This window comes from Astatotilapia calliptera, chromosome 16 (assembly GCF_900246225.1).
Source record: "Astatotilapia calliptera chromosome 16, fAstCal1.2, whole genome shotgun sequence".
Classification (NCBI taxonomy): Eukaryota; Metazoa; Chordata; class Actinopteri; order Cichliformes; family Cichlidae; genus Astatotilapia; species Astatotilapia calliptera.
In genome coordinates this window covers 203,680-229,739 of record NC_039317.1, presented here as the reverse complement: position 1 = coordinate 229,739, position 26,060 = coordinate 203,680, and the positions used below count along the sequence as shown (strand labels likewise).

The 26,060-nt window shown below is 41.0% G+C and overlaps 2 protein-coding genes across 2 annotated transcripts; both read right to left on the bottom strand.

Annotated features, from left to right (window-relative positions):
* Positions 1–275: 275 nt before the first annotated feature.
* insig2 (insulin induced gene 2) lies at positions 276–14,584 on the bottom strand. Its single transcript, XM_026145074.1, has 7 exons — positions 14,431–14,584; positions 11,615–11,823; positions 10,977–11,149; positions 7,073–7,197; positions 6,683–6,849; positions 4,768–4,867; positions 276–2,335 (listed from the first exon to the last, which is right to left on the bottom strand). The coding sequence occupies exons 2-7, from the start codon at positions 11,731–11,733 to the stop codon at positions 2,294–2,296; spliced, it is 726 nt and encodes a 241-aa protein (XP_026000859.1). The 5' UTR covers positions 11,734–11,823; positions 14,431–14,584; the 3' UTR covers positions 276–2,293.
* An 8,252-nt stretch (positions 14,585–22,836) lies between these two features.
* On the bottom strand, positions 22,837–26,012 carry LOC113007552 (U3 small nucleolar RNA-associated protein 14 homolog A). The gene has a single exon (XM_026144227.1). The coding sequence runs from the start codon at positions 25,910–25,912 to the stop codon at positions 23,657–23,659; it is 2,256 nt and encodes a 751-aa protein (XP_026000012.1). The 5' UTR covers positions 25,913–26,012; the 3' UTR covers positions 22,837–23,656.
* Positions 26,013–26,060: the final 48 nt, after the last annotated feature.

The window sequence follows — 26,060 nt, the reverse complement described above, 5'->3', positions numbered from 1 at the left end:
CTGAAGCCTTAGTTTGTGTGTACGTTATGTTTCTCACATTTCTGTGTTTCCGTTTGGATTTTCAGACATCGTCTTCTGCCTTTTGCTATATTGATCATGTCATTTACTTTGTCACTTGTGGACACTTTTCTCCCTTCACATTAATTTCCACTGACTGTAATAAAATTGTGCTAAATTTCAGCCCTTTTCATGTACATGTTAGACTATTTTTATTGCTTGTGATTGCATTTACCAATATTACTTGCTATATCAGTATAAAAGGAAGTTTCATAGTGTTTAGAAAATTTACTTTATTTTTCACGTGGAAACTCCCCGTGACCATTAATTTCACCATTTTTGAATATTAGACTGATGGAAAGTCTGAACAAGGAAAAACAGCAGAAAAACAATGCCCCATAAATACTTCTTGAACTATGCAAGTATAATATTCAATGTATATTTTACATGGAGCCAAAAAGCAGTCAGATGGGCCAAAACCAACTTCAAATGTTCAGTTTTTCCTTCACTTATGACTTTGAATCCAGTTAAACTTCCTGGGAATTCAAAGTGCTCAAATGTTTGTAAATACAAGATGTCATTAAACATCAACAACCAAACAAATACATTGATCTTAGAAAACACTGGATACATTTGGCCTTATTACACTTAAAAGCATTTATCACTGTCATTAAACTGTTCCTCAAATGATACACAGGCTGTTATCCTGCATGTGTCCGCTGAACAAACACAGCCAAGACTTTTAAAACTGCTAAACACCTGGTTTTCACTGTGGGTCAGTAAACCACAATATACATAACAAATCATCATCAGCCTTAAGACTCAACCATACAGTGTTGTAGATCAACGAGCATGAACAGCATTTCACAGACGGATTTTGATGAGTTGATTAATAAGAAATAAGAGAAGGGGAGGGGACTCTAATTACTAATAACCAGTTTGTGTTGTTGTAAACATGTAAAAACACATTAAAGTGGAAATGAAACACTAAAGGCTAATCATCACTGTGGAGCCAAGCTCTCAAAAACTGTCAGATTTAACGATGTGTGAAGCTGGATTTAAGAAATCAGTGTGATGCTGTTGGATGCTGGATTCCCAATTGAGCTTCACTAAGAAATGTTTGTGGTGCAGTTGCAGAAAACTGAGTGTGGCTGGGGAAGAATGGACTTTATTACAGTGAAAGGAACTCTTTTGTTGCATGCCAACCAAACTGGAACCAGTTTGTATGTGTGGTGACCTAAACAGGTTCTGTTCATTTCATCCTTCAATGAAATGATGAGTTGCACAAACAGGTTTGTGACTGCTTATTTTACAAAAGTCACTCTTCACAATGAAAAAAAAACAAAACAAAAACAAAAAAAAACAGATTTTGGTAGAAGCAGAAAATCTCCTTACAGCAAAACCAGTTTGACCAGAGAGAATTTATTTGATTCAGTGTGAAGTTCCATCACCGTTACTCCATATCTGCTGTCATGCATTAGGTGGACAACACCATTCAAAGTGAGCTGGGAACTAAAAGGCAGCAGGAAGACTTTTGGCCAAGTCTTCCTCCTTGAAATAAAAAACAGTAACTAGTTTTAAACTAATTAACACCATAGTCTTCATTTATAGATGGAATTTCTATTTCTAAATGTGTTGCTCACTTCTAACCCTAAACCCAAAGACATCAGTGTTTTTTGACCTGATGATACTGTACATATTAATGCACAAAATAATGGGCTCTTACATGTACCCACTACAGGGGAACACTGGACATCCTGTTTCCTTAGCACCAGCACCTGTCAACATCTCTTCATGAAGAAGATCTAAAAGTAGATTATGAGTAATTACATTAAAAAAAAAGAAGTCCAGTACATAGATGCATCCTGGATATGTTCACTAGGCTGTGTGTTCCCCACCAATATACGACAGATGAGGAAGAATCATGAGACGAGGGCAGATAAATAAACAGATCCCACAGATTCTGTTTGGCACAATCGAGCCAAGGGAGCAAACATCTAAGCTGATCTGAATGTTGGCTGCTTATCTGCTAATCCATGTCTATTACAGATAAACCGCAATAAAGGAAAGGAAGGAGAGAAACTTCACTCTCATTATTCACGTCAGTTCATGGATATCATGTGGTAGCAGAAGGCCTGACAGAGCCAGTCAAAAATGCAGCGCAGCAGCCGATCGAGATTTCGGGGATCGATTTAAACGGCCTGACTGGCTCATCAGCCAGCTGTAGTCCGTGCTGATAACCTGCACCTGGCTTCAGGTCATTCTGAGCAGAGGTCTGATGCAGCAGAGACATCCCTCAGTCCTGATGGCTCTTGTCCTGAATGAATTTGTATTCATACTGGAAACAAGGGGAGAAGGAGAGCTGTTAGACACAAAACACCACTTAAAGCCCATCTACTTTAATATACCAATATGGACATGATGTATCATTGTAACTCGGCTGGGTGACTTCTTTAATCAGTCGATATACAGTGCTGTGAAAAAGCATTTGCAACCTTTTTTTTTTTTTAGTACATTTAGTACTTTATCATGTTTCATCAAACGAATTTAATATCAGACAAACCCGAGTAAATACAACGTGCACTTTATAATTTTGAGGGATGAAGCTATTCTGGACCTATGTGAAAAGAAAACTGAAGAGCCTGAGAACTCATCCAGGAGGTCCCAAAAGAACCCAGAACAACTTCTAAAGAACTGCAGGCCTCAGTTAAGTTCAGTGTTCATGATTCAACACTAAGAAAGAGACGAGGCAAAAACAGCATCTGTGATTTCCAACACGAAAAGCACTGCTGACCTAAGAGGCTGCGTGCCTAGGGGTTTCATTTTATCAACCTGTGGTCATGAAAGCGATCACAACACTTAAACTGGATGAACTTGGATGAGTGAGCGAACAACATCATGTAAATCAGATGTTTTTGGTCTGTCCATCCACAGCCACTGTCTTTTTTTGATGTTCGAATACCTCAAAAACTATTACAGACAAAAACTTGCCATCAAAATGAATCAGGATCTATAACTTGGGACACATTAAGGTAATTAAGTGCCTGAGTGCTGAGTCGTCAAAATATGAACAGAAAGGTGACGCACTTCTTCATATTCTCTTGAGAGAAGTTCTATTGTCATTCAGCTTTCCTGCTGGATTGAGCAAATATGATAAATTGTACTTTTTTTTTTTTTTTTTTTTTAATGTAGCTCAGTTTGGTAATTGTGGAGTTTATAAATGACACTCAGTCTCCAGTTTAATCTAATTTACACTGAACAAAAATATAAACGCAACACTTTTGTTTTTGCTCCCACTTTTCATGAGCTGAACTCAAACATCTGAAACATACACAAAAGACTCAAATACTGTTCTCATATCTTTATAAATCTGTGTTAGTGAGCACTTTTCCTTTACCAAGATAATCCATTCCCCCTCACAGGTGTGGCATATCATGGGGCTGATTTGACAGCATCAATAATGTACAGGTGTGCCTTAGACTGCCCACAATAAAAGGCCTCTCTGAAATATGCAGTTTGATCAAACAGCACAAAGCTACAGATGTCGCAGCTTTTGAGGGAGCGTGCAATGGGCATGCTGACTGCAGGAATGTCTACCAGAGCTGTTGCCCATGAAATGAATGTTCATTTCTCTGCCATAAGCCGTCTCCAAAGGTGTTTCAGAGAATTTGGCCGTACATCCAACCGGACTCACAACCGCAGACCACGTGTAACCACACCAGCCCAGGACCTCCACATCCAGCATGTTCACCTCCAGGATCGCCTGAGACCAGCTGCAGCAACAATCTGTTTCCATAACCAAAGAATTTCTGCACAAACTGTCAGAAACCATCTCAGGGAGGCTCATCTGCATGCTCGTCGTCCTCATCGGGGTCTGGACCTGACTGCAGCTCATCGTTGTAACCGACTTGGGTGGGCAAACACTCACATTCGATGGAGTTTGGCACATTGGAGAGGTGTTCTGTTCACAGATGAGTCCCGGTTTTCACTGTTTAGGGCAGATGGCAGACAGCGTGTGTGGCATCGTGTGGGTGAGCGGTTTGCTGATGTCAACATTGTGGATCGAGTGGACCATGGTGGCGGTGGGGTTCTGGTATGGGCAGGTGTATCTCATGGACAACGAACACAGGTGCATTTTATTGATGGCATTTCGAATGCACAGAGGTACCGTGACGAGATCCTGAGGCCCATTGTTGTGCCATTCATCCACGACCATCACCTCGCGTTGCAGCATGATAATGCACGGCCCCATATTGCAAGGATCTGTACACAATTCCTGGAAGCTGAAAACATCCCAGTTCTTGCATGGTCAGCATACTCACCGGACACATTTCAGAGTGGCATTTTATTGTGGGCAGTCTAACTCTACGTTCACACTGCAGGCGAAAGCGCATCAAATCCGATTTTTTTGACCGTATGCGACCCATCTCTCCGATCATGGTGTGACAGTGTGAACGGCACAAATCCGATATTTTCAAATCCAGTCTGGGTCACTTTCGTATGTGGTCCTGAATCCGATACATATCTGATGTTTCAGAAAGCGACTGCTGTTTGATGGTCATGTCGCATTAAATCCGTCTTTTACGTCACTGACACAAGACGCTTTGAGGGTTCACAATAGAGCGCGTTTGCTGTCACATTTTATTTGTAGTGTGAACGAGCAGTTGCAAATCAGAGCAGAAAATGTTCTAAAAATTTTGATGAATTGAGAAGCAGTGACTGCTTAGCCTTAATGTAACTGATGTAAATGTAAACTGATTTGTTTCTTACCAAAGCTAGTTGCCGTCCAATGTTTCCCATAGTTATTACTCCTGCAAAGAAGATGCAGGGTAACCACGAGCGAATGTAAAGGAAATCAGGCGACGTGTACCTGGGCAGAGAAAAGGCAAACATCAGAAACTCACTTTAAACTATACACAGCAGAATTAACTGACTGTTTGAATTAACCAAGGTTGCTTTGTCATCATCATCATCATCGTTAATAATGTCCAGTCTCTGGACAAGATCTCTAGTCATTTAGAAAGTGTTATACACTACTGTGCATTACTCTTGAGCCACCTGTTATTTCTTTATATGTTGAGAGGAAAATGGGAGATAGATCTTTGCAGAAACTCTTCTTCAGATGGTGGCTGCCTTTAATTCTGTTCTCTGCTGAGATTAAAACTGGTTCTCAATTCACACCTATAAAGTGCAAACTGTGCCCAGGTCAGAAACAACTTATGCTGCTAACACAACTTTGGCTCTTTGTAAATATCTGCACAAAGAGCATGCTAACGCTAAGCTAGCCAAGAACCAGTGAGACCAGAGCCAGTCAGGCTGCGGCCTCCATTTCTACCTGTTTAAGTAGAATCAATCGTTATTAAGTTTTCTGAGCTTGTTGTCATCTTTGCTTCATGCTGTTGGCTTTGTGTTCATACCTAAATGCTAAGAGAAAGATCATGTGTGTCCTCAATATGATAGGGATTTGTGTTGATGTGTGGGACTGCGGTCTGTGGGTTTATAATATTAAATTATATCTATGAGACAATACGTTTCAGGTCATTTTACAGAGAAACGTAATGTGTACAAGTAGTAACAAATTACTTTCTCCTGGGAGTAAGTAAGGCACTGCGTTAAATTTAAGAAAAGTGTTCTGTGTAATGTGTGTAATACATTATTACTTTGAGCAATGACGCCAACAATGACCACAACAAAGAGTGGAAGTACCTCTAACATGCACAAATAGTTAACCACACAATAGGCAATTAAATTTGGAATTTATCCAGTAGAACAAAGAGTAGATGGACAAATTGAAGGGCAAGACACATTTCCTCACAATCTGTGTCAAGTTGTTGCTAGATTTTTTTCATATTTCTTAATGATATAACTTTCAGTACTGTTCACCTGCTATAGATAGCTTTTAGGCATGCCATTTCTTTGGTTCTGTGCCAAGTTGTCTGTTACACGTCAACACCACACTGGTACGATCTCTAGGTGCCTTTTTATGCTTGAATGACTTAAAGGTCAGTGTTATGGATTAACAACAAAACAAGAAATCTTTCTCAGATGGTCAGGTTCATGGACCGGCCTGAAAACACCTCTGAAACATATTCAGAACGCTTGAGAAATATCGCTCAAGACCACTTTAAAAGTTACAAGAAAGTCTGTCTCCTTATGGCATATAAAGTGCTAATGGGTGGCTCAAGAATTTTGCACAGTAATACTAGCATTCTGCCCATACTCTAACATTAGTCATTGTGCTGGAGGATATAGCTGTGTGCTGTAAAGGCAGCGTGGCCCTGCTAATATCGTGCCTGATATTAAGTGCGTCAGTTTTCTTTTGCTGGAAGAGATCACTGTGGACCAGTCAATATTCAACTGTTGGAGCTAGAGGAGGGTAACTTACTACATGCTGATATAACTTCTTATTATCAAATACTAAATTATAAACAGGGATTACAGTGTGCTACATTACTCGATTCAATAAGCACAATACAGAAGCCCACCAGACAGAGTTCGCCATAAGTCTGTGCTGGCACACCAGTGCAACTACTTACAAAGTTCACTTGGAGTTCACATTATTGCATTCAGCAGTTTATTTAATGATAAAGTCTGAGTTACCAAATTCATTTGTCATTGTAATGATTTTCTCTCAAATCAGCCTCCACATTGTCTTAATATGCAAACTAGTGTTTGAGTAACTTACTGGAAAACTCCGTTGTAAACCAGGAGCTGGGTGGCCAGCGTACCCAAAAAGGCAATGCAGATTCCCAGACCGAAGCCGCTGCGGGAGCGATCGAATGTCCACCACAGGCCAATGGAAAGAGCTGCCAGAGTCAGAGACAGCTGAACATTGTTGGCAAAATCCACTTTCTGATGCAGGCAGAGGTCAAGGACCAGGCTGAATGCTCTACGATGCACTTACACAATGTACAGCTCCATCATCTACCCAGTAAGTCATTAAACACAAACTTCCTTGAATTAAAAGTTACACTCTGTGCTTTACTTACATCTTGAATGCGTGATTTAAAGTCCACTCTGGTGGTGTACAGAGGAAAATTATTAAACAGAGAAAATACCAACGTTCTAAGGATACAGCACTGGCGTGGTTGATACCCACAAACACAGCCACGCAGCGCATCACGCTAGACCATTCCCGCTTGAACTTGTGTGGTTCACCCAGACGGCTGTCGATGCAGGGGTACAACAGCCCAATCATTGCTGCGAGGGGGGAAAAAAGGAAAAAGAATACTGTGAGGAAAGATAAGGGAAATTATGCATCTGTATAGCACCAATTCAAAACAACAGTAGCCTCGATTTAATATTATCGTAAGACCCTATAATATTTGAGAAAATCCCAACAATCAGATGACCCACTATGGGCACGCTCTTGGCAACAGTAGGAAGGAAAACGTCCCTTTCAACAGGAAGAAACTTGTAGCAAAACGAGGTTCAGCGAGGGGCCTGAAAACAACGTAACAATAATAAACAATAAAGAGCCAAAACCACCAGAGACTCATGGAGAGGAATTTGCTTTAAAAGTGTTGCAAATGAGAACAATATGATCCACAAGCATAAACTGTGCAGTGATTTGTGTGCAGGTCACAGTGGTTCGTGTTTGTATGTACACTACCAGTCAAAAGTCTGGACACACCTTCTCAGTTAATGATTTTTCTTTATTTTCATGACTATTTACATGTTGGGGGATTGAATAAATCCCCACCAGTGTCACCAGAAAAGCCTCCAACCATCATGCCTCCTCCTCTATGCTTCATGGTGGGAACCATACATGTAGTCGTGGTTTCTTAGCAGCTATTTGACCAAAAGAGCCTGATCCACACAGTCTTCTCTGAACATGTAGAGATGTGTCTGCTACTGGAGCTCTGTGTGGCATCTATTTGTGCTCTAATCTGAGCTGCTGTTAACTGGAGATTTCTGAGGCTGGTGACTGGGATGTATTTATCCTCAGCAGCAGAGGTGACTCTTGGTCTTCCTTTCGTGGGGCAACAACAACAAAACCCAGTTTGTTCCCATTTCTGTCATTTAATCTGGTAAAAATGCCAACGATAATGGTTCGATAAGTACAACAGCATGCAAAAATAAGTTCATTTCTGAGCGAGCAAGGAAACTCAACCTAGAATTTTTAAAAACAAAACAAAAAGATTATTTTCATTGCAGCACGCATCTACGAAACCACTAACCTAGCTACTACAGCAGCGAAACTATTTCTGCACTTTCAACAGAATGCAGAAGCCGTCCCCTGGGATACAAAGTACTGTGTATTTCAACAACAGGTGGAAATGACAGGCTCCTGTGGGCGACGCTATGTGTCTGGGGACTAAGACAGCCTCGGGCTGTTGTGCTCTGTGCTGAGCCACTCGGGAGCAGCAGGCATTGCTCTACATTTCCATCGGCAGCATCACACCCAGAAGACAGCATTTCAATAAACCAAAAGCCTGGCGGGTATGTTGTAACCTTCAATGTAATGATGTGTGTGCGTGCACAGTTATCGTCATGTTAAAAGTGCCCTGAGGCAACCGTTGTTGTGATTTGTTTCTGTATAAATAAAACTGAATTGTATAGTGTGCATAATTTTTCTAAAAATGCCACGTAGCACTAACAAGTATGCTTTTATATAAATGGTAAATGGACTGATGCTCAAAGCGCTCTTTACAACATGCCACATTCACCCAATCACACCCATTCTCACAAGCACTTTCTCTGTACTTAGTGCTTTCTAACTACAGTCACACACATTCACACTCCGATGGATGCATCAGAGAGCAACTCGGAGTTATTATCTTGCAGCCACCCCTATAAAAATCACAAATTTATTGTGAAAATGATTATTTGTTTGACTCAGCAGTGTTGAAGCAGGAGCATTACTGTCCTATTGAAATGTTTCCCAAACTGCTGCTCAGTCATGAACACTGACACATGTTAGTGGGAGCAGCTGTGTCTGCAGGATGAAGTCAGCTACAGGAAGCCAGTTTGTATCAATACGGGTGCAAATTAAGATCAATATACATTTTTAGTATTGATTAATATCTGAATATGGATTTGCATTTATTTTTTGACAACCCCAATTCAAAGTCAAGTACACTGCATTTCATCATACTAACAGTTAGTGCATGTGTCTGAAAGGTTTTTTGATTGGCCAGAACCAGTGACTCAGGGACCTTCTGTCTTTAGATCAATAAATACATTTCGATGTCATATTAGTTTGATAACCTTCACTATCAAAGAGACACTTTAAAATCTCTGTGCAGATGCAAAACATTGGGGCCCTATAACAAAAGTGACACAGCATCAGTTAGGCTGTCAACATTACTAGCGGGTGTAAATATCTAACATTTTACCACCTGTGAGTATTTATCAGCATGTATCTCTGAAACAGAATGGCTACAAAGCTTGGCATGCAACTCTGAGTCCTATTTGTGTTTGTACAAATCAATGAAATAATAAAAAAAAAAAAAAAAACACACACACATAAACTTAATTAAAAATAGTAAAAATAAAAAATGTGCGTATACCTAGTATTCGCACATATGTATAGATTTGAGACTCTCAGACCTTCATGAGTTAACATATTTTCAGTTTTTGCTGAATTCTACCTTTAAATTTATGTGGAACACCGTTTTAACATTCAGAAAATGCATAAACTGTGTGTCTTAATTGTATAATAAACTGAATACCATCATGCACCTGGTGAGTGCTCACAAAATATTCTGCTTATTACTGTGTAACTTGCTCATTTTAAGTGTGCTGCTTGGTGTCGTTTTCAGCTAACAACATGGAGATTTTAGCTCAGTACCATCGCTGAACCTTCTAGAGGACAGCTCTTGCTAGCATTGTAGAAGATGAGCAAGCATAAACAGAGCATAGACAAGTGCCACTTTGGACCACGGTGTGTCTGTGAGCTGTACAGAGTGTGTATTTCCCAAGGAGAAAAAAAGTGTATGATAAGTGCACTCTGACATGTAGAAAGATGTAAGAAAGACGGGACAGGAGAGGTAAGGCCTGCTCAGTGGTGTCTGATAAACTGGAAATCATGGTAGATGTAGTGCAGGCTAAACAGGTTACCTTAAAGTATTGTTGTGAAATGTACAGGGATGCACTATGTTGGACTGTTGCAGGCACGGCTGATGTGGTAACGGGCAATGTTAGGCTATATCAAGGACAGCAGACATAAATTTAAGGCCAGGACTGGTACTCGTGCCTAAGTACCTAAGCTGATCTGTCTGCTTAGAGCTTCTACAATTCAGTTAAATCTGCAAAAAAAAAAAAAGGTAAGTCTCAGAGCAACAGCAGTGCCTCTTTCCCTCTTGATTACCATAAAAACATTAAGGATGTTCTTTGTTTCTTACTCTGCATTTTAGCTTAAATTTTGTTAAATAAATAATGACACAATAAGTCATTTGTTGTTGTTTATCTGAGCTTAGATTTGCCTTCTCTCTCTTTGTTTTCCTCGAGCGTTATGGAAGTAAACAAAAGGACCCAAGACAAAGTGGTGTCCACAAGACCATACATTATTACAAAGTTCAAACTGGTTGATGAACACAGCTCCTGAAGTGTTTCCCAGTCATAATGAAAAACTGATAGCACTGTGCACAAAAGCAGAAGTTTATTGCTAAGGACTCGAAGCTTTCGTCGAAGCGGCTATCCTAGAGCGCAAGCTAGCCTAGGTAAATACCACTTCAGTTGCAAGTATCACTTCTAGCTACACCCTACATCACAGAGTTGGAGAACATCGAGAATTACTTACAGCAATGATAAACAAAGACGTTAAAATCATTTTCAAAAATCATTTTCAACTCCAGAGTGAGCAACTGGAGATGGGCAAAGAGACACAGGCAGCACCGGGGCAGGAGGTTCACAACCTTTTGTCTAGCTACATTTTGTGGTTTCCATCTGAACTTTTTCTTTTGCTTTTTATCTCGCCTGCCACTTAAAATACATTTTTTTGAACCTCATTTTGAAAAGGGAAACGTTTCACACACCTGCGGCTGTCCCACAGCAGAGCGGCACCCACCAGGCCGAAGAGAAGATACTGGTTATGACATCAGGGGGAAACAGGGTGATGTTCCTCTGTACCTGAAGTAAGTTAAGCACCAGGGCCAGGAAGACGCCCACAGAGAACAACATGGCCCCTCGGATCAACAGGTTGGTCGTCCTGCAGAGCAAAATAAAAGGCGTCAGGATGCTGGTCTGGATTGGTATTTAGGTGCTATTGTGTTTTCTAGTCTTCTTGACCACTCAAAGATCTTTTTTCTCTGTACTTTAAGCACTTCATTCACACACTCACACTCTCTTGGACCAGAATTGTACCAGTGATGAATTGGGCTTCACCTTGCTCACGAATACTTTTAAAAGTATACTGAAGGAGCTGGGACAGACCATTAGTGGACAACTTGGCTACCTTGTTACCCAGGTCACACCCAGATTACCTGCATACAGTGTTGAGTTTTAGCAGGATAACTTAGCCTCAGATTACAGTTTCTGTGCTACAATGTTCAATGAATAAAAGACTAATGAAAGATTTACCTTACTATGTAACATACAGCAAAGACAGTAAAAATGGCACTATGGGAGTTTGTTGTTCTTCTTATGGTGACCTTCTGTAGCACACGGAGCTAACCTGTTGGTGATAGCTGAGATGTATGGTCCACGAGAATGCTGCATCTCTCCAGACCTCGACCACTGCTGCTGGTCGTCGGTCACTGTTCTTCCGCTCATCGTCGTCAAGGTTAGAGACATTCGTAAGACTAATTCAGGAAATTACAGATGGTGTCTGACATCTTTAAACATTAGTGTGGTCAATGTCCTCCACTGACATCCCAAACCACGCTGAAAAACAAGAACAGGCAAAACAAAAAAATAATAATTAGGCTGATTTCTGTTTCAATCAGAACATCATAAAAAGGTAGGTTAGCTGGGTGCTACATGTAATGGGTGACCTAATGGTTTTACATAGTAAGTTTTAGAACATTTTTTTAAACCTAAAGGATTTATGGTGTAAGATATTATATACACAGCTTCTAACGTTAAAACTTTCTGTATCTTTCAGAACTAAAAGTCAGAGTGTATGTTCAGAAAAGTCTACATACTCCATGTTTGTTTGTAATTACAACACAAGCCACCCAACTATACTCCATGATCAGCAATTCCTGTAATCTGTGCTCATTCATGTAGTCTTGTACCATCAGTAACCATGCATAGAGGTGACTGTAAAACCATGACCTGTATATAGATAGAATGAGTGGTTGACTGCATGTATACAACCTGTGCAACTTGAATTCATGTATCTAAAACTAATACACTATTATGTAACCACCATCCATGTATGCATGTGGATATTTGGTTACTGGCTGTTAAACTGTGTCGAGCATGCTCATTTCTCCTCTGAGGCAAAGAGCCGAGGTGATTATTAGAACAGTGATGACTTTAGGTCTTTGCTTCACTATCAGCAGGAACAGGAAGATGTTACTGGTGGGTTTTACTGGTGGAGAGCTGGTGACCACAGAAAAGGGATCATATTACATTTGGATACAATTCAGGAACAGTTTAAAAAAATAAAAATAAAAAAGGAGGGGGAGGGGCTTCCAAAGGATGCACTCTCTGAGAGCGACTCCTGCACAAGAATCCAAACCACTATTTGTGAAACCCTCTGACGAGGGAAATGACTCCAGAAACACCAAAACCACGTTCCCCAAGTCTGGTACAAAGCCACAGACCGAACAGCAGCTACACCATCGCCATGATTTCCTCCATTGTTGTGTCGCATTTGTTTCTCAGATAGAAATGATGCCACGGGACTTTAAGCCGCGTTGCTATAACGACTTCACACACATTTAGTTGGCAATCAGTTGTAATGGAAAATGACTGAAACCGAGCAGAGTCGAGTCATGCCGAGTGGGTACCAGTGGAAAAGAGACAAATGAGTCTGCATCCACCTAAAGCATCAAAATCAAGTCTCACATAGGGAGACTGACAGATGCAGCACCTGCAAACATAGATACTTCACTTTTTTTTTAAACTTAACTTGCTTCATGGCTTTCAAGCTGTCCTGAAAGGCTAGGTCAATTTTACTAGCATTACCATTCAAGCACTTTATTATGGTTGTTAATACTAGCACTGCACAAAATGCAAGCACAAAGGAGTGCCAGTACACTTGTGAGGAAAAGTAACTGATTTAATTAATTGAACTGAATTAAAGATTAATTCTTGCTCTTGCTTTTTTAAATGCTCCAAAGTAGCAGCTGCTGTCGTATTCAACTACAGATAGATTGTTGTGGGTTGGCTCTATAGTAGCCTGTATGTACAACTACAATCAGAATCCATTATTATATAGACCTATAGTACTAATGGCATCAAGTCTTGGGGATCGTCAAGATGTTTTCTGGCAAAACTGAGATGAGCCTGTTCCTGTGCTCAGCAAGGATTTTCCTCTTGGAACTGCCATGCAGGCCATTTTGCCCAGTCTCTTTATGGTGGAGTCATGAACACTGACCTTAAGTGAGGCAAGTGAAGCCTACAGTTCTTTTGGATGAGTCGTCATTACCACTCTGGGGGTAACTTAATGGCTCTCACTGTGGTTTGTGGAAGTCCCACAGCTTTATGACTGTCTTTGTAATATTTTGGCTGAGGGCTCTCAATCACTTTTACCGATTTTCCAAAGAGGTGATCCACCACAGCTAATTTACATTATAACGGGGAGGAGGCAATAACTTTTTCACACAGGGCCATTTAGGTTTGGCCTTTTTCCCCCTAAATAATAAACACATTCACTTAAAAACTGCTTTTTGTGTTTACTTGTGTTATCTTTGTCTAATATTTAAATTTGTTTGATTACCTGAAATATTTAAGTGTGACAAAACATACAAAAAAAACTAAACAAACACAGGAAATCAGGAAGGGGACAAATACTTTTACATATCACTGTAGCAGATGTATCAGCAGCTATATTAACCAATGCTGAATATAATGCTGTGATGCTGCTACGTTTTTCAATCTACAGACAGTTTGAGCAGATGAATGGTGAGCTTGCGCTGGATAATTAACTGTACTGATTTGACTACTGAAACCTTTAGCGTCTTTTATGCAAGGCTGAATCGGGGGAGCCAGTAGATCACGTGTGCCCCTCGTTCACTCATACCACGTATCTTTAAAGCTTTATTTTTAGCAGGCGCCAGGGCTGCCGCAGCATTTTGCCCTCGTTAGACCGATTAACACAGCCCCCATTTACCGGTCCTTTACTACCTGGTGGCGACCAAAACATGTCAAAGAAACAACTAAACACCCAATTAAATAGTAACAGTAGAAAACACGCAGCTGCCGAGGTAACGTAGGTTAGCTTAACGTGAAGTTCGTTGTGTGTACGTAAGCACTGAATAGTTAGCTAAAACGAACGTGTCGTGTACGTGATAGCACACTGGCTAAGGTCCAAGCTCTTACCTTATGCCGACAAACACCTTGTTCTTACACATTTATTCATTTCAATGGCTTTTGCTCGTCGTGTAACACTGAACTGAAACAGACGAAAAGCTAGAGTTTTCTCTCCCTATTGTGACTACTTCCGGCTGAACGGCTAGCCGTTCGCGTTTAAAGGCATGACGTAACCGCGTCGCAAAAAATGACGCGTCATGTGATTGGATGTGTGCGGAACGTTAACCCAATCGCTCTGGACTATAAAAGAATGCCAGCGATGTTGTAATTGTGCAGAAGCAGAGACAGATGAGAGACAGGATCTATTGGATAATTCTTCTGTAGAAATAGTTTCAACTGTTGATTGTTTTTATATATAGTTTTTAATTCACAGTCGCTTCATGTGAAATGTTTATGCCTCAATAACTAGGAAAGGGACAATGGCCATGTTTAATTTAGTGAGCAATTAAATTTATCTTTTGTAGCTTAATACAACAGCCCCAATACCCAGCTCAGCGTTGTACTCTAGTTTTTATCCACTCAAAAGAATCCTCACATATACACGTACACTTAATTTTGTATTTATTTATTTTATTGATTTGTTTTGTGGTGTGATTGGCTTACAGTAATGAAAAAGTGAGAAAGTCACCATGCGCTATGGATTACTCTTAATCCTCATTTATGCTATTTTGTAATCAGCATACTGAGACCTGCAACTCATGATGGTGTTTTGGGGATTATACCTAGGTACACAATGGTTTTAACAGAAAGAGGCTTGCCATGCTCTCTTGTCAACTATAGCACTTAACTCTATCTGTTAACTGGAGTCTACATGCTATGGATCTTTAAAAAAATACCTGTAGAAAGCTTAACGCTGAAAAAATGTTGAACTGAGGGAAATTGTTTGTTAATATATTTACTAAAATCCTGGAATAAACTCAAATTAGAATTAAACACGAGTCCTATATGATAAACTGGACTGTACTACACTAAGCAGTAATTGGTAGTGCTCACGTGGTTGAAAAGAGTGCTGTACCTTCACTGAGTCCAGCAAAGTTGTGTCCTCTATCATTTCTAGATATTTTGGGAGGTTTGATTGACGTGAAGTTCAGTTCAATTTATTTGTGGTATAAATTTAATCATCCTTTTGGGTCTTCACTGAGCTCCTTGGAGTGTCAGAGTCCAGCATGTGCTATTTAACAAATCCTTTTAATGTTTTGTAACTATGCGTGTAATGTTATTAATAAACTTTATTTATTTGCACATTTGTTTTTATGTGGAAACAGTTCGCAGAATATTCAAAGGATGGTTTAAATGAAAACATTTAAGTTACACAACATGCACACTAATGATTTTTAAAACTCAGCTAATTGCCTCAAAGACAGACAATCGTCTGAGACGTCTTGGAGGGAGGTTCAGAAGGTGAGAGGGGTGTACAACGTCTCCAGACCCATAATGCATCTAACCAGCTCCTGGAAGACACTAGTCAAGTGCACCATGAGAAAAACACAATCTGAACCAAATGTGCTTCAATCCATTTGCAGTCCTTTTATAGAAAAAATGTCTCACCATGCTTAAGCACTTTTCTCCATTGCCACAGGCGCTATGAGCATAAAAGACCTGCTCCAGTCACATGCAATATGGCCCAGAGTCTCAGCCTCTTATGTGGCATTAATTCCAGTTTCTGCCCCTCATTTGCCTTGAAGTTCCACATTGGTGTAGCCTCAAGCTCAGGATTGACACCTATCCCCACTCCCCCACATGTCCTCCATCTCAACGAGCATTTCAAGAGCCCACTCAGTGGACAGCTGATTTGCCACCTGACCAAGTGCCACTAATGTCTTCTCCTATGTTTTCACATGAATTACACCACACCATGATCTCATCATGTGCAATTAACCTCCATTAATCACTACTGAGATCTCAGCCCTTTCTTACAAGAAACAAAGAGCATTATGTAGGATGAAGGATAGTTAAAAAGTTGAAAAAAGTATTCATTTCTTTAAGTATACTGCAAAAAAATTTATCTGCGAAAATCTGACTGTAACAAAATCAAATCAGTATTAGCAACAAAAATCCAAATGTGTCTTTACACGAATACATTAAGCGCGGATTGAATCTATATTTGTTCTAAACACACGCATTTCCTTTAACAAGCTGCAGCACGTAAGCCAGGTTAATCTTCTTAGATTCATTCACACATTAAACTGATCGAACTGAAAAATCCCACCGAAACAGGCACAACATCGCAGGAATTTACTGGAAAACACAAAACAAGCATGGCCACCTCGGCTGGTAAGAATCACGAGTGATGCTCGCTGCTTTACACTTTGTTAAAAAATGTGAGGAGGTGCTGCTTGCTTTTATGGAAGACCAAACTAAATAGAAATGATCCTCTTCAACTTCCACCAACTATGTTATTGAATATTAAAAGGTAAACAGTCACACTACTATGTTTACTGCTGCCTTAAGTTGTGAAATAACCGGATGTGATGGTTTATTACAGTAATATGTAACTGTGAAATATACATTTTAGAAATATAAAATATAAATAAATAAACAGATAAATAGCTGGTTTCATTTGAAGATACATTTGTAAGTGATAAATGAAACTGATCACACACTCCAGTGAACAAAAATATATATATATATATATATTATTATTATTGTGTATAAAAACAGCCGTGACTCCTAAACATTAATGCTGTACTACTGAAGGTCTCATTATTATACTTAAATACACGCAAAGACATAAATGTGAGTTACAGCTAATATTTCTCTGTTATTTCTTTAAAACACTCCTAAAGATCAAAAGCAGCAATTTCTTAGTCGAGCCCTGAATACGTTCTCAGTTTGCTGAAGCAACAGTACAGCTCTAAAAAGTCTCAGATAATAATAATAATAATAACAATTATTATTATTATTATTATTATTATTATTATTATTATTATTTAGACCATTTTTATGTAAATTTAAAACAATGCTTTTTCAAAGCAGGACAACACATCTTTATTTATTTACTTCATACTTTGTACAATATTGAGTGAAACTGAGTTAAAAGTACTTACATTGTGTGTGTGCTTACCATCAGGTCATGACACATATCAGGTTTGCAGTCACCATTAGAAGTACTAGAATCCATTCATTGCTTATCTTTTGATAATATTATATTGCATTATTATTCACAATGATACAAATACAATTAGAATTGACTTCTGTCTGATATCTTCAATCCTCAGAAAACCGTCAGGCCTACAGAGTGTGCTCCTCACATGGCTGCAGCGCACTGTTCTTTAGCCCATGCTGCTACACTGATCTTTATGTGTGTTTTTTATCCACTAAGATGACTCAGCAGGTTCTGTGCTGGACTATCGGAGAGTCCTAAGGGACACTCACTTAACTCTAATAATTAGATTGATAAAGGGAAGTAAGAGGAGGATATAGGGAGCTTTAAATTAGCTGTCAAGAGCTACTTGGAGGCCCCGTTACACAGCCGAACAGGCAGGATACAATTCATCATCCTGCCTGTGCCGAGCGCTGAGGACCTTTTCATGATTAGTCCTCTGTCGGCTCATTCACTTTAAATGTGAGTGATCGTGTGTGTGGTGTTGATTGTGGATGGTGATGGAGAGGTGGGGCTGGGCCTTGATCATAACAGTCATCCCCATTGGACCATTGCAAGTCCCATCTCAAAAATAATAGGCCTTGTGACCTCTCTGTTGTCTAGAATTAACCTCTAACCCCCTCCCTGTCTGTGCCATCTGCCAATCCCAGGACAGCCGTCATGAAAAGGGAGAGGCTGTTTGGCGAGCGTGTTCACCAACTGCACGTGTGAAGGATTCAAATGGGAAACAAGAAAATGGCCTCTGCTCTAGTTTTCAGAGTATATACGTCACAAGTTTGGGGACACAATAAAGAATGAACAACAAAAATTCTTGCATGTTCAGTGTGAGTTTATTTAGTCCGAGAGAGATTAAACATGTACAAAACTGTGATTTTTTTTTTTAACATCAGGGAAAATATTTCAAAATTTAAAAAACAAAACAAAAAAGAGTTATGGCTAGACAATACATATACAATGTGCATGCTGTTCAGGGTTTGGTTTCTGTGCTTGGCATGATTCTGAATGTGCATTACCTTAGCTCTGTATGGTGGAGAAATACTCAGCTCTGGGAAGAAGAAATCACTGCTACCTCCCCGGTTCACGTAGTCTGACATTTACCAACAATGAAACATCTAATGAGCAAACAACAGTGTAAAAAATCCAAAATCACAGAGTTAAATGATCCCTAATGGATGGCGCTGACACCTGTACATGATGACATTTATATGGCTGAGAATCACATCAGGAGCAAATGAGACACAGAACAAGGAGCTTTTCTGTTCCTGCAGCAGCAGGCAGAGAAATCTTCAATGTCCATCCAATGGAACCAGAGCCCTGATTTGTGGTGCATCATTGTCTGTGCACATTCTTGGAACTATGAGGAGGAAATGCTAATGTCCTGTTGCTGGCGGCACCATGAAAGCAATGCCAGCATGTGTGTGGCATACTGAATGATAATGACAAAGTGTACCATATCCCCCGTGAGCAAGCCTGCAGAACAATGATTACAGATTGGCCAGTGTGTCCTTAGGATCACAAGGGAGCCTGGTTCTAATGCTAATCAGTGCTGCTGCCCGCTGAAACATATCTGTGCTTGCAGGACATGAGGAAATAAGCTGGAATATCCAGCTTAGACTATAATTTTACCATGGCGCTGTTTATTTTTTATATTTTAACCCACAGGAATTTACAAAGGCAGGTTTAACCTATTGCACCACCTGCTGGTCTCAAGTTGGTAAATAGTGATACAAGACTATTTTTGTTCTTCAAGCAATTATCCACCACGTTGCGTTAAACATTGATGTATGAGCTTCGCTGCATTCTTCATTATTCAATTTATTTCACAGGGTCTGTTAAAAACGCCTCATCTCCTTCTTGTTAGGGGGGAACGAGCTAATCCAGCCTAAGGAGGGATTCACCTGCTGGTTCGGGTTTTACCAGTCTCCCTATGCCATTCACCTCCATCAGCTAACCTGCAACCCCTCCACGCCACCACCACAACCAACGGCCCTCTTGGAATATACTCTATTTTCATTCCAGGGAGCGAAACAAGAAGGAGAGCTGAGGCACAGCAATGCTCAGCTGCACACTCAATGTAGCTTAATGGAAGGGAGGAGAGTCTGAGTTGAGGCTGTCTCTGATTGGCTGGCCCCGAGATGTGCAGCTTCTCCGCAGCACAACCTGTCACAGTTAATCAGGACCCATCTCTTAACAGCCAGCCGGGGCTATTGAAGAGGTGAGCCTATTTCTATTCAGGACGAAACAGATGATAAATCATTTGTACATAATTAGTGCTCAGCAAGGTTATAACTGACACGTATTTTCATCTTAATTAGGAGGGAAATTTGTTCCATTAATTTAATTTGGTGCGCATGGGTGCCTCTGCACCTAACTAAGTTAATCTTACACCTGTCAGGGTGGGAATGGAGTTGGGCTTTAGATTACAGGGAAATGGGAAAGAGTGCTCTATCAGATTGTTTCATGCTGCTGTATCATGAGGTAAACTCAAACTGCAGCTGCACATCTCCTGCTAAAAGCAGGACAAAGCCACACGCAGTCTGAGGCACTCAGCAGTAATTAGTCTTATCTAAGAAAGCCCTTTTTTTCTGTAACATTTCACAGCCATCCCACCACCCTGCAAAAGACAATAAGCTGGCATTGCATCGTCAGTGCTCGGTCTGATAGGCATACACACTTCTTCGTCCCTGAACAAATATTTAAGCAGATCTCACAAATTGGTGCTATGGAGAAAATCACATTCCATCATGGGACCCGTTTCCATTCAAAAGCCCACATCTCTGATTTACAGCCACAGGAGCTTTCAGTAAGTCCAAGGCCTGGGTCTCTTTTCATCGCTGGAAGCTGTATGAAGCTGTAGTAATTGCCCCAAAGAAGTGGCTCAATAAAGAGGGAGCTGGAGAATGACTGATTTAGTAACTATAAGGTTTCTAAGCGAGTTCTTCATCGCCTCGCCGACACACAAGCTGACAACATTACCTGAACTGATGCACAGTCCATTACAGAGTGCTCCGCTTTAATCGAATGTCTATCATAAAAATACAGAGATGTCGGGTGCCAGCGCATGCACTCTCACCCATGTGTGAAGGTGTAACCAAACTGTAATGGCTTTTCTTTTAGATATACCACTGCATGGCCTTACAAATGAATATTAGCAGGGAAAGAGAGTGCGAAGAAATGAGCTTCTAACTTGTAAAAATGCTGCTATTGGACGCTCTTCTTTCAGACAGGAGAAATAAGCAAACTCACTGACTGAATGAAATGGGACCAGGCAAGTGCAGTCAGATGCCTGTGGAAGTAAATCATTCAGATGGTTGCAGTACAAATCCATCATACGATAGGATGCTACAGCTAAGCTTTCGGTGTTTGAGATTATCCTTAAAATTACAGGCGCAGAGGTCGACATCATTTTGTGTAATTGCAAAACCACTGATTTAAAATTAACTAGGTTAAAATTTGGACTTTAAATTTCTTCAGTTGTTGAGGCAGTGAAGAAACTCCAAACCTGTTACTGAGACCAAACTGTGTGATTCACACCGTGACTTAAGTTGTCTTGTATTTTAAATCTTATGCTGCACGCGGCTTCATTACTTGTAGTCCACGCCTTTACTTATTCTTACATTTCATGAAGAACATCACAGTCCATCCATCCTTTTCAGGGTCGCGGGGGGCTATCCCAGCTGTGTTAGGGCAAGAGGCGAGCTACACCCTGGACAGGTCGCAGGGCTGTTTAAGAATTAATATACTTATTTTAAAAAAACAGGAAATAAGGGAGCAGCTGAAAGAACCAGGGACGAGCTGATTTTTCCTTCATGTAAAATGTCCCCATCAGTCAAATTTGAGGACATATCTGAGAGTCTGCATGATTATATTATCTAAGTATAATAAATTTAAAGTGTGAAACTGCCGATGAAGCTGATCAGTCTTCGGGCATGTTTGTGGTTTCGTTTTCCTCTCAGTGGGCTCAACATTTAACCCAAAGAATTATTTACAAGTGAGCTCAAATATACACAGGTGTCCTTCCCTGGTTCAGTGAAGAAAACTTCATTTACATCAGGTCACTTATAAATTCAGTTGGATTTTTATTGTTGTGACCATTTACTAGAATTATAATTAAAAAAAAAAAAAAGAAATATCCTGAGTGTGTGAAGTTTTGACTGGTACTGAAAGAGTGTGTGTGAAAATTCCCACTTTGTGTTACATTAACAAACATGAGATGAAGACAGCAGTTCAAAGACACTCCCTCCTTTGTTGATGATGACCTAACATACTGAAACTTCCTGCTGTTAACCTCGGGTGAAACATTACGATAAAGCACACAATGTGTGATTACAAACATTTTGTAGGAGCAGTGAACCCTTGTGTACAATAGATGGCAGCATTCCCACACAGACCAGGACAGCCAACTGCCCCCACAGAGCAGCCCGATCTCCTACTGCAGGGCTCAGGATCAGCTCTTTTAATTCGTCTCCCATTTGTACCTGTCATATGAAATACTAAAGCACCTGTGGGCTGTGTGCACTCTGCTTTAACAACACTTGAATTTCCCAAAGGAATAAAAGCTACACTACATTTAGACTGAATACTGTAACCATACGAGATGTCAGGATAATATTCTGTTAGTAAATACTTTAAAGAAGCACCATAAATAGACTTTCAACATTTCTAATTCTTTTGTCGTATGCTACTTCCTTCTTCCACTGACTACATTTAAGAGGAAAAATGGATCTTTGAACTACAAACGACCCTGTAAACTCATAAGGTTTTATATAAAAGTCCAGCAGCTACAACATGGATTACATTGTTGCCTCAATACTAGTAATCTAACGATGTGTACACAGACCCCTTAACTAGGTTTACCTGCTAATACTTACTATTTATGTAGGATTTACTACGCAGCTCTTTCACTTGAGTATTTTTACAGTTGCTTTGATACTTTTACTTGAATACTTGCTGTGTTTCAATGCACAAAGCTGCAACACTCCTGTGTATGTTTAAATGAATTCTTAATGTATGAACATCTTTTGTATGTTACTACTCTAGAGGTTTAAGACTGAGCTTATCTTAATAGCTTAAAGAGCAATGCGATGTGCTCATGATGTTTATAGTGACACGACACATTAACTCTTAATGTAATGTACAGCCCTATTTTCAGCCCAACTTCTAATTATCTTAAAAATCAACAAATCGAACATCTTTTCATGGGACTTAATATAATCAGAACAAAAGCTAAAGTTCACACACAAACGTAGTGGAGTCAGTACAGACCATCCGCTTCGAGTGAAGTCAGTGGAAATATAAAGTAACAAATTGTATATGTTTCAGTATTTATTTACCTTTTTCTTGAGTACTTAAATGCGTATGATAATGATTATAATTATATTCATTTCCCTTTGGGATCAATAAAGTCATACTTACTGTATGCAGTTACATTAACTGGTGAGTATAACACACAATAACCTGGGAATATGCTGCAATATACAAAGATTTGTCTCCATTAGAGAAAAATCACAAACCACATTTCAACACATTCGAAACGTTTCACAGCCTCGTGTAAGAGAAGCAGGAAACACATGTTGGCAGCAACAATGTGCAGACTCTGAATCTGCAAACACTTCATCTCATGTGAAAAACCTTTAGAGCCCAGCCTGTGTGTTGTACCACAGGTATCGCCTTTTCCAGTAAAGATTAGACATTATAGCACACATGACATAGTGGTGATAAAAGATTGATTCAATACAAACTGGCAGGAAAAATAACAAAAAACACCAACAGTCAGTATAAGAGTGTAATTAAAAAGCACATTTTCTCCAAGAAGTTACAAAGCAGACATCTCGACATTCTGAGATATTTGTTTTCTACAGTGTGTCTCACAGTTTGGGCTCCAACTACAGGGTGAAACAGCACAAGTTCAACTCCAGTAAGAATTATTTCAGGGGTTCTCAACAAATATAACATTTAAAAGATCTCATCACCATTTGATCAGATCAGCCCCTGAAACATAAAACAAAATTATTAATGATATTTAGTCACTTCAAATATTCTGACATTACAGATCAATTCCACTGCAGCAGGGAAAGAAATGTTGTGAAGCGATGTTTTAATAATGTCCACAAAACAGCTTCTTTTAAGCTCTTAAGGTTTTCTTTTCACACTACTGCTGGTTCCTGCAGACGCTCCGTTCTTGTCCTTCACTAGCTCCTCCCGAGTCATGGGCTCGATGATGGCGCCCAGCTTGGTGACGACCTTGGGCTTGGTGACCTTTTTGACAGTGCGCTCTGTGTTCCAGGTGCGGCCAAGCGCAGAGCGGATGGTGTTCTCAAAGACTGAGGGGCTCTCAAAGGGAAAGGGCAGCGCGTTGACCTGGTGGAGCCTGATGGAGCTGCTCCTCTTCTCAGAGATAATGACACCTGGTAGATGCTGGTCTTTCCTGGGTGTGGGTGGGGTCATCTTTCTCCTGAACTTCCTGCGTTTTCTGCATGATGGCTGCAGTCCTCCCCCTCCCCACTCACCCCACCCAGGTAGTGTCAGGTCTACTGCTTTAGGCTTCCCTGCATCCTCTTGCTTCCTCTTTTCCTTCAGAAAGTCAGAGATGATGTCATCTCCAGCGAAGGCCTCTTTAATGAGCCCCCTCTGGTCCAGCTTTTCCTCCGAGTCCTCTGCATCCTCGATGGTGGGAGCAAAGGGAACCTGCAGGACCTGTGTGCCCTTGGTGAGAACTTGTTTCAGCTCAATCCCTTTCCTCCTCTTCCTGCTTTTGCCCGTCTTTTGTGTGTTTTCTGTGGCTGGAGGACGCTGCGGAACAACAGGTCCTTTATCTGTGGCTTCCTCCTCCTCTGCCTCCTTGCCCTGTGTGAGAAGCTCTTCATCCTCTTGACACCTGATTTTGAGCTCCTTTTCCAGCTCAGCTGCTGTGTCAGCCTCTCCACAGCCCTCTGCTAATCCTTTGAAAAGGCTTGTGAACTCTGAAAGCTCTTCTTCCTCTTTGTCAGAAGCATCTTTGTTTTCCTCCTCCTCCTCTTCCTCCTCCATAAGCATTACAGGTGCGTCAGCTTCCTGAGCTTGACGCCGTTTCCTCCTGTTATCAAATTCTCTGAGTAGCACCTCTTCTTCTGTCTCCTCCACCTCCTCTTCCTCAGCTACATTTTCCTCAGCTCTAATAGTCACAGCATTACTTGTCTCCTTCTCCACGCAGTCTTGAGAGAGCTTTCCAGTCATCCAAGGATTTGAAAAATCCAGTCCTTGCTCTGCATCATTCACAAAGTCAGGCACCACGTCTGCGTTACCTTCTTCCTCCATCGTCTCCTCCTCTTCCTTGTTCAGTGAGGTCACCAACTTCTGGGTCAGGTCTTTGTTCACTTCCAGCTGCTGCTGAATAGCTTTGCGGGCACCTTCATCATATTTTGCCATGATGGCCTTGGACCTGGCCCACTTACTGCTGTTCTGGTGCTTCAGTGACATCCTCTCCTGCATCCTCGCCATCTCCATCTTATTGAGCTCCTCCAGCGCAGCAGCCGGGTCTCTCTTCACCATCTCATCAAACTGCTTCTGGAAATCCTTGGATTTGGCCTTGTTCAGCACTTTGTGGTATTTCTTGCTCTTGATCTTCCTTTGCCTCCTCGCCTTGGCCTCGTAGTAGGACTGAAGAGCCCGGGCCTTCTGCAGCTCTGCACGACGTACCTTAGCTTCCTCCAGGCTCATCGCTTTCATGGAGGCCTCCTCAGTGGGAGTAAGAATGGGGTCGTTAATAGGCTGCTTGTTGGCAGACAGGAGAGTGAAGACTTCTTGCTCAAGCGGAGTCTGAGCCTTCCAGTCCATCACCACCCTCTCAATGGGCTTGGGGCCTGAATGCTCCTGATTGAGAGGGAAGACCAGCTGCTCAGCCCTCTCATTCTGTCTGATGACACTCTTCCAGTGGCTCACCTCTTTGGAAACCTTCTGAAAAGCCAAATCTCTCCTTATCCTCTCGCTCTCCTGCTTGCTTAGCGGGCACTCTATGGTCTTTCTGCTTTGCTCCAAATTCTTCAGCCGCTTCTTGCTCTTGCCTGAGAGTCCAGGAGTTGTCTTCATGGACCCTATCAAGTCCGACAAATCGACTTTGTCGCCCTCGCCCTCTGCGTTGACCGTAAATTCGGACATATGCACGGCCGCCTCGGACCTCTCCCCCAGAGTTTTCTTCCTCTTACCACTGAGAGTGCCGATAGCCTCCAGCAACTTTTGGCGTTTTCGTTCATCGTACCCGTCTTCGTCCTCAACAGTAACATCATCATCAGTCGCATCCTCCTCCTTTTCGTCGTCGTAAATCACGTCTGGATGCCCCTCGTTGCTCTGCTCCGCACCTCCGGAGCGTGTTTTCTTTTTACTCGCTTTCTTTTTCGAAACTTTAGCCATGCTGAAGCAACAACTGCCGGAGATCAATGCACTAAACTGGGACGACTGCGTGCCCCACGTGTGCCGTAAAACAACCCGTTGTCGTGAAACTTGCGACAGTGTTGTTCACTGTCGCAAAATATGCTGGGGTTTGTTTTTTTTGGGGGGG

Coding starts and splice junctions, on each gene's coding strand:
- LOC113007552 (XM_026144227.1), bottom strand. CDS start 25,912: ATGGCTAAAGTTTCGAAAAAGAAAGCGAGTAAAAAGAAAACACGCTCC.
- insig2 (XM_026145074.1), bottom strand. CDS start 11,733: ATGTCTCTAACCTTGACGACGATGAGCGGAAGAACAGTGACCGACGAC. Junction 6,850..7,072: donor GTATCAACCACGCCAGTGCT/GTATCCTTAGAA, acceptor TGCCTGCATCAG/AAAGTGGATTTTGCCAACAA. Junction 2,336..4,767: donor TTGGACGGCAACTAGCTTTG/GTAAGAAACAAA, acceptor CCTTGTTTCCAG/TATGAATACAAATTCATTCA.